Below are 15,608 nucleotides of genomic sequence, written 5' to 3'. Positions count from 1 at the left end.
ATATTTATACATTTATTTTATTTTTAAAGACAAGTGGGGGTTTTGGGGGGCTTTTTTAAAAATTTATTGAGGCAAGGGAATTTCTAGATGACGTTTGTAACTCAACATCTACAAGGCATAACTGACAAGCTTTCATTAAAACGCAAATGTTTCTCTGAAGGCCAAGCTCCCCATACAGTTGGATAAGGAGTGTACTTAACTTAGTTGAGCTCACCTGTCATCCGCTGCAGAGAAAGAGTACTATAATCTGTGGAAAAAAAATAAAAAATATCCAAAAAATCAGCCGTCTCTGGACACATCCTGTGCCTCTAATTTGATACAAAAGAAACCACCATGCCTGAGGAAAAACAACCAATCATAGACAAAAGGCGTGACTTACAAGGTGTCAGTCATTTGACACGCACTCATGGGCGCACAAGAGGGTCACATGTGACCTGCATCTTATATCAGTTGACTTTGGGCGAGAAGTGGGGTACACGCTGAAATGGTTGCCACTCAATTGCAAAGCACATAGAGTATAGACAAATACAAATTTACACTCACATTCACACCTATTTACAATTTAGAGTCTTCAATTAACCTAAGAAGCATGTTTTGGTAATATGGGAGGACCTGAGCTCTCTCTGAGCCAGACCTGCCAACCACTAGTTCACTGTGCAACAGTCCTGCTCACTATTATTAGCACCCTTCATTTTATGCATAACCTGGATAATATGTCAGAAATAAATGGAAATGTACCAAACTTATATCATCAGGATCTATTAATTGGAGGTCCAAAGTAATTTAACGGTTTTTTTTTTCACTTATATATTGCAATTTAAAAAAAAGCATGTGCAGCAATATTGGCACCCCTCTTTAATATTTGGTTGCAAACCCTTTGGCAGCGATGCATGCCATTGGTTGCCATAGTGTTCCTGTGCCATACTTTACATTACGCTAATATTACAATGTAATATGAATAACAATGGGCCCATTTTGAGCATATATCTGATCGGTAGATAGATAGATAGATAGATAGATAGATAGATAGATAGATAGATATGTTCCTGATGTAACGTGTGCCCCCCCCCCTCCGTTATTTCCGTGTCTTGTCCAAACTTGTAGCAGGCTCCGCCCCCCAGTGCTTCTACGTGTTGGGACTTGGTGTCTTTAACTTTACAAGCATCTCGGAGAGTGGAAGGGGGGGAAGAGAGAAAGACGAGAGGGACCTTTTTTTTTTTTTTCCGGGGGTCGTACGGTGAAATAAAGCTGCTCCACAGCCACCGCAGGTCTGTCAAGCTTCTTTTGAAAAGTCAATCGGATGTCTGTGAGGTTTTTTTCCCACTGTTCGCCGTGTGGATGAAGTTGTGCGTGGAAAACGAATGATTTTTGAAGCAAGAGTTCCGAGAGAGGGGAGGAGGTAGCTGTTGGATATCTGATAAGGTTTCTGCCCTGCTTTTCCTTTGTTTTTCTTTTGTTAACACGTTTTACGCACAGATTACACGGACAGAAAAGTTTGGGTCTACGTCGCGAACTCGATTGAGTTTCCCCAAAGTGCTTTATGTCGGGAATGTGTTGTTGAGCAGTTGACGAGAGAGAAGTAATCTTGGTGCGAGAATGGCGCTGCAGGCCAGGGTGTTGTACGACTTCCACTCGGAGAACCCAGGGGAGATCTCCATTAGTGAGAACGAGCTGGTGAGCCTGTTCAGCGAGGAGGAGCTAGAGGGCTGGTTGGAGGGGAAGAACAGCAGAGGGGACGTTGGCCTCATCCCAGCCTCCTACGTGGAGATCATCAGGGACCACAAAACCTCCAAGAACAACAACGGTTTGTCCTCTTCCAAAGTTGGGACCCCCACCCACGCCACCTATTCTCAGCGAGGACCCGAGGCGGGGAGTGTTGGGAGCGGCGGGGGCAGCTTCCACACCAGCCAGGGCAGCGATGACGACTGGGACGACGACTGGGATGACAGTTCCCCGGCCACCGAGGCCCCACGGGGTCTGGGCACCTCGCCCTCTTCCTTGTACCCGGTGACCACCTCCCTACCGGCCAGGCGCAGTAGCTCCTTGCAACCTCAGGCCAAGAGCTCGGCCACTGTGGGGAGGAACCTGAACAGGTTCTCCACTTTCGTCAAATCTGGAGGAGAGGCCTTCCTCCTTGGAGAGGCGGCTGCTTTTGTCAAAGACGGGGACAGGATCTGTGTGGTGACGGGCAAGCATGGACCCGAATGGCAGGACGACCCGTACCCCTTCACGTGCACCATTGACGACCCAACCAAGCAGACTAAGTTCAAAGGCATGAAGAGCTACATGTCCTATGGCCTGACCCCCACTCACACCAACGTTCAAGTCAACCGCAGGTAGGAAACTCTCCTTTTTCCTCATCTCTCCGCTTCCTCTCACCATTGAACGGTTGATGGTTCTGTGGCTTGTGGCCTGTTCCCACTGTTGTTCCCAGCAAATGGCTAAAGCAGAGCCAAGTGTAGCCTTTTGGCCTCAGGAATAGCCTGTTTCCTCTGGAATTCCTGTACGCTTTTCTCATTCTTTCTTTGTCTTTATTTTTTTTCACCCAAAACATTTTCCCACATAATAGTCTGTTACTGGTTGTGTAGTAGTACATTTGCCTGACTTCAATGCAGGCAGGATGGGTTCAATTCCCACTCAGTGATGGTGTGAATGTAAGAGTGAATTGAGATTTGTATGAAGATATTTAATAGATATTTGCTTCATGCGGTATCTGTAACTATATGTCCCACTATTTACTGTCTTACTATGTTAAAATGGACTGCTGTAAAAAAAAATAATTAATAGCAAAGCTAAGACACAGAACTGTTTTCATCTGCTTTGAATGAACTTTATTCGTATAGCAACCAGGCTTTTTGTTATTGTAGGGATTCATCAACAGATGTTTCTAATGAATTTTGGTGGAACTGCACACATGAATGGCATCATCAAAAACATTCCATAATATCTCTGTCATTTGCAAAACGTTAGAAAATCATAACTCGTGAGTCGAGTCGTGTCCACTTTGAGTGAATAGTGTACACAGTTTGGTCCAGAAGTACGGCCTTTAGACAATGACAGAGGGTAAGTTTTATACAGTATATACTGCCACAATGGATTTGAAATGAAACAATAAAGATGGGTGGTTAGCATGTCAAGGGGTCCTGGGTTTGAATCTTGCCTCAGGCTTTCTTGTGTGTGAGTGCAGGTATTGTTTTATCCATGCTTGCATGGGTTTTCACAGGTTACTCTACCGTCCCCCTACATTAAAAAGTGTTTAATAATAAATAAATTGTACATATTAGAGCGTCTGCCTCACAGTTCTGAGGACCGGGGTTCAATCCCTGGCCCCGCCTGTGGGGAGTTTGCATGTTCTCCCCGTGCCTGCGTGGGTTTTCTCCGGGTCCTCCGGCTTCCTCCCACATCCCAAAAGCATGCATGGTAGGTTATTTGAAGTCTCTAAATTGCCCTTAGGTGTGACTGTGAGTGCGAATGGTTGTTTGTTTATGTGTGCACTGCAATTGGCTGGCAACCAGTTCAGGGTGTACCCTGCCTCCTGCCCGAAGATAGCTGGGATAGGCTCCAGCACTCCCGCGACCCTTGTGAGGATAAGCGGCTTGGAAAATGGATCGATGGAAACTGTACATAGGAGTCAGACATGTGCACAGACATTTTGGGGGGCAGGTGCTCAAGCCACCCCAAAAATAGGGCACCCATCGGCAAAATTATTCATACAATTAAAAAAAAAAACCACAGTAGTATAATTATTATGTATTTATTTCTTTTAACACAATCAACACTTTCAAAGGTGAGGGGAAGCTACAGCTCATAAAGTCTACACACCCCTGTTTAAATGCCAGGTTTTTGTGATATACTGTACAAAATGAGACCATCATTAAAAAAAAATTGGTTGGAGGGGAAGAACAGCAGAGGGGACGTTGGCCTCATCCCAGCCTCCTACGTGGAGATTATCAGGGACCACATAACCTCCAACAACAAGTTAAGTTATTAAAACTAGTTAAGTCATTTTTTTAAAATTCCACTACTAGTTAATCCATCTCATCCATCCATCTATCCATTTTCTGTACCGCTTATCCTCACAAGGGTCGCGGGTGTGCTGGAGCCAAGCCCAGCTATCTTCAGGCAGGAGGTAAAGTACACCCTGTGCTGGTCGCCAGCCAATCGCAGTAATCGTCTATATCCTGTACAACTCAATTGAAAAATATACAATATTTGATATAGGGGCAGTAAAAATAAACAAATGAAATAACATGGTTGCACAAGTGCACAAGCCTTCTTATAAATGGGGGATGTGGCTGTGTTCAGAATTTAGCAATCACATTCAAACTCATGTTAAATGGGAGTCTCCACACAATTGCCACCATTTAAAGTGCCTCTGATTAACCCCAAATAAATCTCCGCTGTTCTAGGAGGCTTTTCCTGACATTTTTGTTGTCACCTCTTACAACACAAGCCATGTTCCACAGAGAGCTTCTGCAAATCCTTATTCAATGGTATTAGTGTGAAGTACAAAAGAATTCCAACGCATCAATCATACATCATATCATAAATCTCCCAAGGACTCAAATAATTGCTTAGTAGATATAAAAACACTTTGGGTGGAACTGATGACAAAAGAGTAATAAATTTTTTTTTTTTAATATTGATGAGTGAAGAAAAAAATGGGCTGTAGAAAAAAGGGCACTTTTTTTCATCCAGGCTGAAAGGGTAGGTGCTTGAGCACCACTTGGAGTCTATGTGTACATGTGCCTGATAGGAGTGAATGTAACTGAGAACGATCTGTCGACCAGTACCCTGCCTCTAACCGAAAGTTAGCTGCGATGGCTCCAGGTCATTCGTAACCCTCCTGCGGACAAGCACTATAGAAAATCATAGTAATCATACAATCATGCTGTGATTAATTTAATGTAATTATTTAAAGAGGTTTCATTCGACATTTACCATTTACAATTTATAGCCATTTTATGCAAAGTACCTCAGTGGCGCAAAAGTATATGAACAAAGTAAGCCGTGTGAGAAAATCCACCAAATTCAGATAAGCACACAGTCTGTATGCCCTTATGATTCCTCACACCATAATTTCCTCATCCCCTTCAGGTACAAACACTTCGACTGGCTGTACGCTCGGCTGGTGGAGCGTTTCCCGGTAATCTCGGTTCCACATCTGCCGGAGAAGCAGGCCACTGGCCGCTTTGAGGAGGACTTCATCTCCAAGCGAAGGAAAGGCCTTATTTGGTGGATGAACCATATGACCAGCCACCCTGTGCTGGCCCGCTGTGACGTCTTCCAACATTTCCTCACGTGTGGGGCGGACGAGAAGGCCTGGAAACAGGGCAAGAGGAAGGCAGAGAGGGATGAGCTGGTTGGGGCTAATTTCTTTCTCACAATCAGGTATGAAGAGCTCGTTGTTGATTTGACATAGAACCCTTGTCTTGCCAACTCGTAGTTGTAATTTATTATTGGCAATTCACAACAACTTGTCTTGCGGATAGTGTGTCCGAATGTACACTTGCAGTGTTGTATTTTGTGATGGTTTAGTAACAGATGTTACTTACGGTACTTACTCACTTCAAGTTACTTACATTCTAATTTCAGTGGATGGTTATTGCCCTTCAGCAAGGTAATTTGAGCTGTTTTCCTTGAGTAAATGTGCTGAATCGAAGGTTTTGTCATGAGGTGAGGCAGATGTGAGAGAGATCAGCATGTTTGTGAAGTAAAGATGATGTCATGTTTGAAGTATTTTCCAACTGAAGCTGCAAGGTTTCTGCTCAAAGATGTTTGCAAGAATATGGCATCGTTCCTAAAAAATGTCTCTCCTCCATTAAGCACACCCACCGTCCCGCTTGACCTTCAGGAAGTGGAGAGCAAGATCGAAGGCTTTAAGTCCTTCACGAAAAGGATGGACGAGAACATCGTTGTCGTAAACACCACCATCAATGACTTTGCACGCAAGCAGATGTCAGGATTCAAGAAGGAGTACCACAAAGTCGGACAGTCCTTCAAACTTCTCTCGCAGGCGTTTGAGCTGGACCAGCAGGCCTACTCAGGAGGTCTGAACAAGGCCATCTCTTATACTGGTGATGCCTATGAGGCCATAGGAGATTATTTTGCAGATCAGCCACGCCAGGACCTGGATCCCATTTCTGATCTGCTGGATCTCTACAGAGGACACCTGGCCAACTTTCCTGACATCATCCATGTGCAGAAAGGTCAGGAAATGCATGTTTTTTATGTGAGATCTGAGTAACACCTTTGCGGTTCAATTTAGTTTGGTTCGTCACTTGCTTCTCCACCGTAAAATGAGCAGGCAGCCTCTATATAAGACAAACAGTGTACATTTCTTTCTCCTTTGTGATCAACCGTATTTGTTCAATGACACTTTGTTTCCTGCCACTCTTCAACATTCTATAGTAACACATTATTCTTTGTCAACCAATCAACGGATAGCAGCATGTCTAACTGCACTCTAAACAAGCAAATCATACCATATGACTGGTACCCCAAAGAACGAGTGCTAAAAAGTGACAGTAGGGTCAGATATGTTCAGACCCTACAATAATGCACACACAATTGAACAAAACTAAACTGTACCTTACCAGAAACAATATTGCTAAGAAAAGTCATACTCTTATATGTGGTTTGCTGAAATCTGAACACTTTAGTGAACCCACAAATACTAGCATGTTACAATTAACAAGGATTTGAAAAAGTTGGCTTCCAGTGGGATCTCTAGAGGCTCAGCTATCAGGTCTTTGGAACGATTTGAACGTAGGCGTGCCTAATCTTACATTTAAAAATGTTTTAAAAAAATTTTTTTTACCCGTCCTGTTCAGCTGCATGGCCATGCAGAATGGTGGATCTGTATGCCGCAGTTTTGCTGTGCAATGGGGGAGTTTTAAATGCTCCCTCTGCTTATTTTTAAATTTTTAAATCATCTGATGTTTATTGAAAATAAACAGACTGAGGGACAGAATGGACAAGAGAATAGGGGAATAGGGAGTGTGGAAGTTTATAAAAAGCACACCTATGAGTCTTTAAGTCAACCAACAGGCTCAATATAAATATATATACCTCTGAAATTCATTGTTGCGTTCTCATTTTTGCAACATTACAACATTAAAGGATTTTTTGGGGCGATCGTGTATGCCATAGAAAATATTGAAACTGAAAGTTTCCTAAAAAATCTGTAAGAGTATGCTCTTTTATGTTGAGCAATGTAATTGTGTCAAACGGTTACCTGTGACTAAAATTGCTCGGGACCAAGCAGTCAGCCCCAATTCTTGTTCAACGTAGGAGTCAGTAAAATGATGATGAGACAATTTAGTCTTTTAACCGAACCTAAGAGAAATTAATGATACAGAGCTGTGCACCGTCTGGCTCATAGCATCTATTATTCATCTATGAAAAAAATTATAGGCAACACTCACAAACCCTGCGACCCCGAACGCTTCATCTGTTTTCACTTACGGAATTGCGAAGTCAGTGTGAGGAGAAAACCGATACCCACATTGAGAAAAGTTTTTTATACCCTTGGTACTGACAGAGCCTGAAGTGAGTCACTTGAAAACACACTACAAACACAACAAACAGGAGTTAGCTTGTTGTTTCCCTGCAGCATGGGAGGAGGGAGACACTGCTGGCATGAAAAAATCCTGACGTTTGCCAAACCTGGAGGCACTGTTTCTATAGTGCACTGAGCTCTGTTCGCTAGATACAATTGCAGCCTGAATGCCAATAGTCTCTGTAACTGACAGCTCTTTTTACCCTGTGTGGCAAATAACACATTTTCTTATGCTTTCTGCAAAAATCTTGAAAACCTTAATACATGACAACACAGATATTGACCTCATTTAAGTCCAGGAATTTGGTCTCTGTCATTTCTGCTGTCTAAGCTGCCAAGTAGTGTACATTTGTCTAACCAGACAATGCAGACGGAAGACTACTCAGAAGAGTGCAGACCTTTGCCAAGGTCAGACAGAAATCGGCAGAATAATGCAAACTAGATAAAGGGAGCAGCATAGATCTGAGTATGACTGTTTCAAACTTTGAGAGTTTGGTTGTAAATTAAAACAGTTGTAAGTTGTAGTCAATAAACTACCATTCCTGTCTTGTGGGTTGTGGTAATCCCCAAGACAAGACAACTAAAGGAGCAGACACATGTTAGCGAAATTCAAAAATAAATGGTCCTCGGGTTTACGATGGTCCCGACAACATTTCACGGCTGTGGTGTAAGAATACATCATCACGTGGTCCCAGAAGGCACAAACAGTTACCGTAGTACTGAATGTGTTTTTGATTGATTTGATTGATTGATTTTTAAATTCATGGCCGAGAAGTGTTTTTCATTCAAATATTTACTGTAATTATGAATTTACTGGCGGCACTGTAGCCGACTGCTTCTGCCTCACAGTTCTGAAGACCCGGGTTAAAATCCGGCCTCCCCTGTGTGGAGTTTGCATGTTCTCCCTGTGCTTGCGTGGGTTTTCACCGAGTACCCTGGTTTCATCCCACATCCTAAAAATATGCACAGTAGATTAATTGAAGACTCTAAATTGTCCTTAGGTATGAATGTGAGTGCGAATGGTATTTTGTCTTCAGTATATGTGCTCTGCGATTGGCTGGCGACCAGTTCAGGGTGTACCCTGTCTCTCGCTCAGAGTCCGCTCGGATAGGCTCCCGCACGCCCGCGACCCTCGTGAGGATTAGTGGTACGGAAAATGGATGGATGGATAGAACTTTATTCCTACATTAACGTAGGTTACTGATAGACTACTATAGTGTGTTCCGACTTGCAAACAAATTCAGGTTACATCGTACGTATGTATTACTTTCCTGTTTTTAGTTGATACAATAGCAGTCTCCCATAACCTAAGATTCTTTTATATTCCATTTAGCATTTGCGTATTTAGTTGCACGAAGCGGAAAGAAACAGAGTCCCTTCATTTTTAAATGAACTTTTTGCATTGCCCTATTTGAACATCTAACACCAGATGTGTTAAGCTTCATGGGACCTTAAAACCTTTAGTTAACTTAATTTCAGTTATTATATTCTGTTACATCACATTAGTAATGCTAACATATAGTCACTGTAGTGGAATTTCTGTGGATAAATAATTACATGAGAGAAGAGCTTATCTTTTGTTATTTTAAGAGCAAAGCAAAAAAACAAAAACAAAACAAAAAAACGGTCAAAACCATACAACTACTACTCTCCTGTGTGAGACGCTGTTCTGGTTCCTATTCCTAGGCCACAACTTATACAGACGTCCATATTGTCTATGTATGCGATGTCAAGGCTATGTGTGACGTATTAAAGATACAGTATGTCTGCTGTATTAGGACCATGTGAAATATATTCATTTATGTGAGCCAAAACAATCCTTTTTAAAGCTATGTGATAGAAAAACATCTAGTCACCTGGGTATGTGGTCTTGTGGGTCTTGCAGCTAGAACTCAGGACAGTTAAGTGTCTACGTAATCTTGTGAACCAACGAGAATATTAAAACGACATAAAAGGGAAATTGTAATATAGTAAATAAAGTAATATATTTCACATTACAGTCACCTTGCATCATGACCTAACTTTAAGGCTGCCCTTACCAGGAATTCTCCGTTCTCCGTTATCTATCCTTACCAGGGAGTTCCTGGTAAGGTTAGCATGATTGATGTTGCGTTTAGAGGTGCCTCCAAAGGCATTGTTCCTTGACATCTGGACACAGCTAATGATTATTGAATACATTCCCAAGTGTACAATTTTGGATCCCCTCTAAATTCACCCTTAGCCAGTAACACAACTACAACAAAGATAAATTCAGTTAAGAGATTTTGTAGTTTTGCTCTTCACAATCAAGCAGTCAAACCTGTAACCCATCTAACATTTTCTTTCTCCAACTTTTCCAGTAATGCACATTGTTCGTTTCTTTCAGAGGCATACCTTAAAGTAATGAAAGCCTCAGATTTGTAGCCCCAAGCATAATAGGTCAATTAAGGAAAGTCTCGTGTTTTTGTGAAGCATCTGCTGAGTTACACTGATGAGCTCGTCTGCACATTGCAAAGTCTGCACTTTTTACTACCTCCAAATAATGATAGATGGGTTTAGTCATGATAAAAGAAATTGTAAAATGTTTGCATTTCAACATATCTGTGATAGTAGCATCTCCATCCCTCAGTATTTGATGCTGAGCAATTTTGTGAAAACATCAAAACCGATGTAAAACCTTGTTGACCTAAATATAGCTGTGCAGTATCAACCCATAGGTCCAAAGCCTAACATCTGATTTGAATGAGGACAGATTCCTGGGCCTCTTGTCCAATGTTACCCTGGGACTGCAGGAATGCAAAATAGAGCAGTCCCTGGATTAGTTTTCCCCTCCTCCTCCCACTCTTTTATCCTCCCTCTTTCCCTGTTCCTCATGGTTCTGTAATTTGAAGAGAAGAGATACAGACATTTCTCACCGGTCAACAGTACAAAGAACGCAGTTCAGCTTACAGGCTGCTAATCGCTTCGGCAGCCAGGGGTGCAAAGTCCAGGTTTATTTCATTTACTTGGTATAGATAAAGTAATTTGTGTGTGGGGAAAAAAGATCATCCACTCTTTCTCTCACATCACCAGGTCACAAAGGTCAGCATGCCAATGAGCCCGCTTGTAATGTCTCTTTAGTTAGCACTTCACTTCACAGTTCCTCTTATGTTTTCCATCCTTCATGTCTGCCAAAAATGTTGTACTTCCCTCCTTAGAAGTTGAGTCACTAGACATTTTAAGGCATTACTCAGCATAGGGTAAGGAAGGACGTCTGGGGTGTAACGTTTATTTGTTGTAAAAACAGCTGTGTCTACAAACAGCTCTTTTCTTTCTATAATATACCTGCTTCATGGCCAGCGGATGCTCAGCTAGCTGCTGGAGCGGAGAGAGCTAATTTCTTTTGATAATAGAGCTACTTCATGGATAGCTGGTGGTAAGCTTGCTGCATAACTGATAGTTAATTACTTCATATGACAATAACAGAGATTCCATTAGCTCTTGCTAGCTATCCAATGGACTAGCATCAGGTCTGTCAGTGCAATATTTGCGGTGCCTGCACAATCTGTGGTACGCATGCGCAACTAACTAACTTCGACAACAACACTAACACAAAATGTTTTTTATTTTTTTTATTACTATAACAACTCGTTCATTTACAGTGATGACACATTTCACTGGGACCTTGATTTGTGGCTAACTGTTACAAAGCCAGCTGCTGGAACAGAAACAGCTAGCTAATTGTTTTCCTTAAACAACACTACTTCATGCTATTGGCTGGCGACCAGTTGAGGGTGTACCCCGCCTCTCGCCCGAAGATAGCTGGGATAGGCTCGAGCACGCCCACGACCCTAGTGAGGATAAAGCGGTACAGAAAACGGATGGATGGAAAACTACTTCATGGCTAGCTGGTGTTACAGCTAATTTCTTCCTTTAAGTCAAATTAAATGTAATTTAGTTTACATTGGGGCGGCACGGTGAACGACTGGTTAGAGCATATGCCTCACAGTTCTGAGGACCGAGGTTCAATCCACGGCCCCGCCTGTGTGGAGTTTTCATGTTCTCCCCGTGCCTGCGTGGGTTTTCTCCGGGCACTCCGGTTTCCTCCCACATCCCAAAAACATACATGGTAGGTTTATTGACAACTCTAAATTGCCCGTAGGTGTGAATGTGAGTGTGAATGGTTGTCAGTTTGTATGTGCCCTGCGATTGGCTGGCAACCAGTTCAGGGTGTACCCCGCCTCCTGCCCGATGATAGCTGGGATGGGCTCCAGCAGGACCGCGACCCTAGTGAGGAGAAGCGGCTCAGAAAATGGATGGATGGATGGATAGTTTACATAGGTGAAACTTGTTCGTTAAACAAAATTCAACCTCAAGTTTAGTCAGTTGTTCTTATATCAGTCTTGTTGAATTAGGTATGTGCATAAAAGTTTAACTGATTTACAGGAGACCAGAATTATCCAACAGCTTCTAACGACGATTCCAGTAATATATGTACTCTTTTTCTGTGACAAATATTAAAAAAGCGGCACGGTGGACGACTGGTTAGCACTTCCGTCTCACAGTTCTGAGGACCCGGGTTCAAATACGATTGATTGGTACACATGATTTTTGATGACAATTACGCAGTCACACAAGTAATGATATCACAGTGGTTTGGTTGGACAATTAGTAACAGCATTATTAAAATGACATTTATTTTCTGTCCATGAGCTCACCATTCATTTACTTGCAGAAAAAAACCCAACTGCGGATTGGCAAAAGTAATTGCCATTTTTCTGCTTTGATTGAATCAGGTAACCAATGTGATGATGGTAATAGTAATATGTAAAAAAAACAAAAAAACAATGTAATTATGTTCTGTTGTTACGGTAATTGTTAGGTTTCTATTCAATTCACATTTCCACTATTGTTTGAAATGCCAGTTTGAATGAGTTTTTCATTAAAATGTATCTTTCTGTCTCTCTTCTAGAGCCAAGCACACATTTTTCATTTCCTCATCGATTCAGCCCATATGAAACCTCACATTGATGTCAATTAATTTCCTATCCAAATCAAAAAATAATTTTCTTTGCCTTTGCAACAAAGTAACACCCTTCTCCTTCGTCTTGTCCAAGGTGCGCTGACCAAGGTTAAGGACTGTCCCGCGGAGGAGGGAGAACTCCACGACCGCTGCAACATTATCTCGTGTGCCACGCTGTCCGAGATCCAGCACTTTCACCGCACACGTGTACGAGACTTCCGAGCACAGATGCAGCAACATCTCCGAGAGCAGATTGGCTTCTTCCAGAAAATCACAGCCAAGCTGGAGGACGCGCTCCAGAGGTATGACAGTGAGCAGTAGGATAAAAACAAAATTCTGGGTGGGCTAAAAAAAAAAGAGAGGCTGAATTTAGATTAGACTGAAAAGCTGATGAATGACTGATAAAGCTTCCGTAATGGAGCATATATCATCAAACACATGACATGACTCCCGGACCATAATGTTCAACTGGATGCTTTAAGCAGTTAAAGACTCAATAATTGTTTTTTCTATGGGGTGTTACCGTCACCAGGTGAAAAAGCACAAAGGGCACAGTATTGGATTACGCTACCAAATGGCACATGGATAAAAGTGCAGATAGATACGTATTTTCTGTTTTCACAAACTGATAAGTTTTAAAAAAAACTTTTGTTAGGAGAATTCCATTTTTGTTTTTGACATTTGAGTCATTATGGAACTGCTCCACCTGCCTGAAGATAAGATGCTTCTCTTAAACCAAGGGTCGGCAGCCCATGGCTCCGGAGCCATGTGGCTCTTTCATCCTTCTGCTGTGGCTCTCTGGTGACTTTGAAATGAAATACTGTGACACTGCTAAGTTGTACAAGAAAACAGAAGTCCCAGAAGTAGAATCGCCAGGTAACGCTTAGCTCAACATTATGTAGCTTACTGCGGAAATGACCGGGATGTCATTCTTTTGCAACATTATTGTAACCCGACAGTTAAATAACACACACATTCAACGAACTACTGGTTACATAAACATACATGGATGTAAAGGATTAACATCCTTAGTACAGCAAATGTTCAGCATTGCATGGCGCAAGAGAACCATGCAGAGAACCACATGACTTTACCTTCGCAACAATACTCATTATTTATTTTCCAACTTGTTTTTATTTTACTTTGTTCATTTTCCAGTTGTAATTCTAAATTTGAAGATTATGGAGATCTTGTAACATTAAATATATAATTTTTACTTGTTTATTGTTGCTCAAATGCGTCACATCTGCCGATGTGTAACACATGGCGCCAAGATTTATTGAGCTATATTTGATAAATCCAAGAAAATAAGAGTTTATGAAGAAAACAGAACATTTAATGCTACATGCTACATGAACTATATTAAAAACAAACCTCTCACATAGCGTCACAGATGACAGCTTACAGCGGCCTGTCAAGATGAATGTAACGTCTTGCTGCCCTGAGGTTCAGGAGCAAAAATCACATTAACCTGGTAAAGTAAATATTTTAATTGGCTATTATCTAACAAGTATGTAGTTTACAGTTTTAAGTGAAATAGTCCTTTTTAATTCAATTTGACTGCATTCTCCAAATTAGATAAAATGATGACGGAACACAAAAGCAGACGGCAGTTTTGGTTCGCCGCAGGTGGATAATTTAAGTTTGGCAGCACACTATATATAAATATTTATATGCAGTGTTATCCCCACTTTAGATGTCAAAAGGGTCTTGTGGCTCCTGGTGGTTTTCTTCTGTGCTAGTCAAAATGGAGTATTTAAGGTTGCCGACCCCTGCCTTAACCAGCCTTCTTGAATCAAATATGGTATGGTGGAAATCATCTACAGTCACTAGTGGTGTAGTAGTTTCCCTCGCCTGACTTCTGTGCAAGAAGTGTGGGTTCAAATCCCACTCAGTAACTGTGTGCATATGAGAGTGAAAGGTTGTCTAGCTATTACTCCAGAGTGACAGAGCCCTGGGATGTATGTCAGCTCCCCATGGCTCTGGACTGGATAAGCGGTGTAAAAAAATGGATGGATGGAAATGATCTAAAGTGACTGTCATTATACAAATTACCTTTGCATATCATTGCCAACCAATGAAAAACATATTATTCATAATACAACTATAAGGGTTTTTCCTGAAGGAAAAAATAAAGACATTTTGGAGATGCGTACTTCTTATTGGCCAGTTATGTCATTTTACTTCCATTGACTGAGCAGAGCATGCTTAGACTGACTTCTTGTTTTAGAAAGCACATCTACAATGTGGGGTTAAGATCATATGATATCGTTTTGCTTTTACTCACACCAGTAAGGTCAGGGTAGGAGGAATAGTTTAAACAAAGAATGTTTGAAACTATGTCTGCCACTTTGTTTTATCATTCCACTGGAATTTTCCGGTTAAACATTCAATATGTTACTCTAAATAACTGGTATCATTGTTGTTGCTTCTTAATTTTTTTTTGTTGGATACTGTATTGTCATTTCAGGCTTGTTTTTACATTCCTGGGAATTAACTCAGTGATGTTTGTTAAAGGGCAATTGTAGTTGTTCATAGGGTGCATATGTGTTCAATGTATTACAACAGGACAGTATTTCCATAAATAAATGGATATAGAACATAGTTCAATCGTGTCTTTGTCTCTACACTTGACACACAGCTTTGTACTTTACTCTTTGTCACTTTCTCTGTGTCAGTCTTTCTAAATTATTATTTTAATAAACTATTATACAAATACTGTACTTTATGTCGTTCTTATAATTGTGTTCTAAATTCTCCATGGTAAAAATCGAAAATTGTGGGTCTAGTTGCTTGTAAGTGGCACCAGCATTCAGAAAGTTGCCCTTTATTATTTAGCCTTGCTTCTTCCCCCTCCCTGCTTCCTTTTCATTTTCCTGTGTTGAATAATAAGCCATTCTTTAATCAGGCTACTGCTCATACTCATTTTCTTCTACTGTATTGTTTTTCTGACTAATTTGAAACATTTACACAACCAAACAGAACCCTGTAGAACCAGGTCAAATGTACACTCGTTGATTTATTTGTAACAAATGAATGCTGTTTAACAGCCCTGCAGTAAAACCT

General features: G+C 41.4%; 1 protein-coding gene across 1 annotated transcript; it reads left to right on the top strand.

The window, feature by feature from the left end:
• The first annotated feature begins 1,193 nt into the window (after positions 1–1,193).
• LOC133413346 (sorting nexin-18-like) lies at positions 1,194–15,245 on the top strand. Its single transcript, XM_061697601.1, has 4 exons — positions 1,194–2,336; positions 5,098–5,391; positions 5,827–6,209; positions 12,637–15,245. The coding sequence occupies exons 1-4, from the start codon at positions 1,597–1,599 to the stop codon at positions 12,861–12,863; spliced, it is 1,644 nt and encodes a 547-aa protein (XP_061553585.1). The 5' UTR covers positions 1,194–1,596; the 3' UTR covers positions 12,864–15,245.
• The last annotated feature ends 363 nt before the right edge of the window (positions 15,246–15,608 follow it).

Source organism: Phycodurus eques, chromosome 15 (assembly GCF_024500275.1).
Source record: "Phycodurus eques isolate BA_2022a chromosome 15, UOR_Pequ_1.1, whole genome shotgun sequence".
NCBI lineage: Eukaryota > Metazoa > Chordata > Actinopteri > Syngnathiformes > Syngnathidae > Phycodurus > Phycodurus eques.
This window is presented reverse-complemented; position numbering and strand designations above follow the sequence as displayed.

Excerpts from the sequence above, each read along its gene's own strand:
- LOC133413346 (XM_061697601.1), top strand. The coding sequence starts at position 1,597 with ATGGCGCTGCAGGCCAGGGTGTTGTACGACTTCCACTCGGAGAACCCA. Across the intron at positions 2,337-5,097 it reads AACGTTCAAGTCAACCGCAG|GTACAAACACTTCGACTGGC; the intron begins GTAGGAAACTCT and ends CATCCCCTTCAG. Across the intron at positions 5,392-5,826 it reads AATTTCTTTCTCACAATCAG|CACACCCACCGTCCCGCTTG; the intron begins GTATGAAGAGCT and ends TCCTCCATTAAG.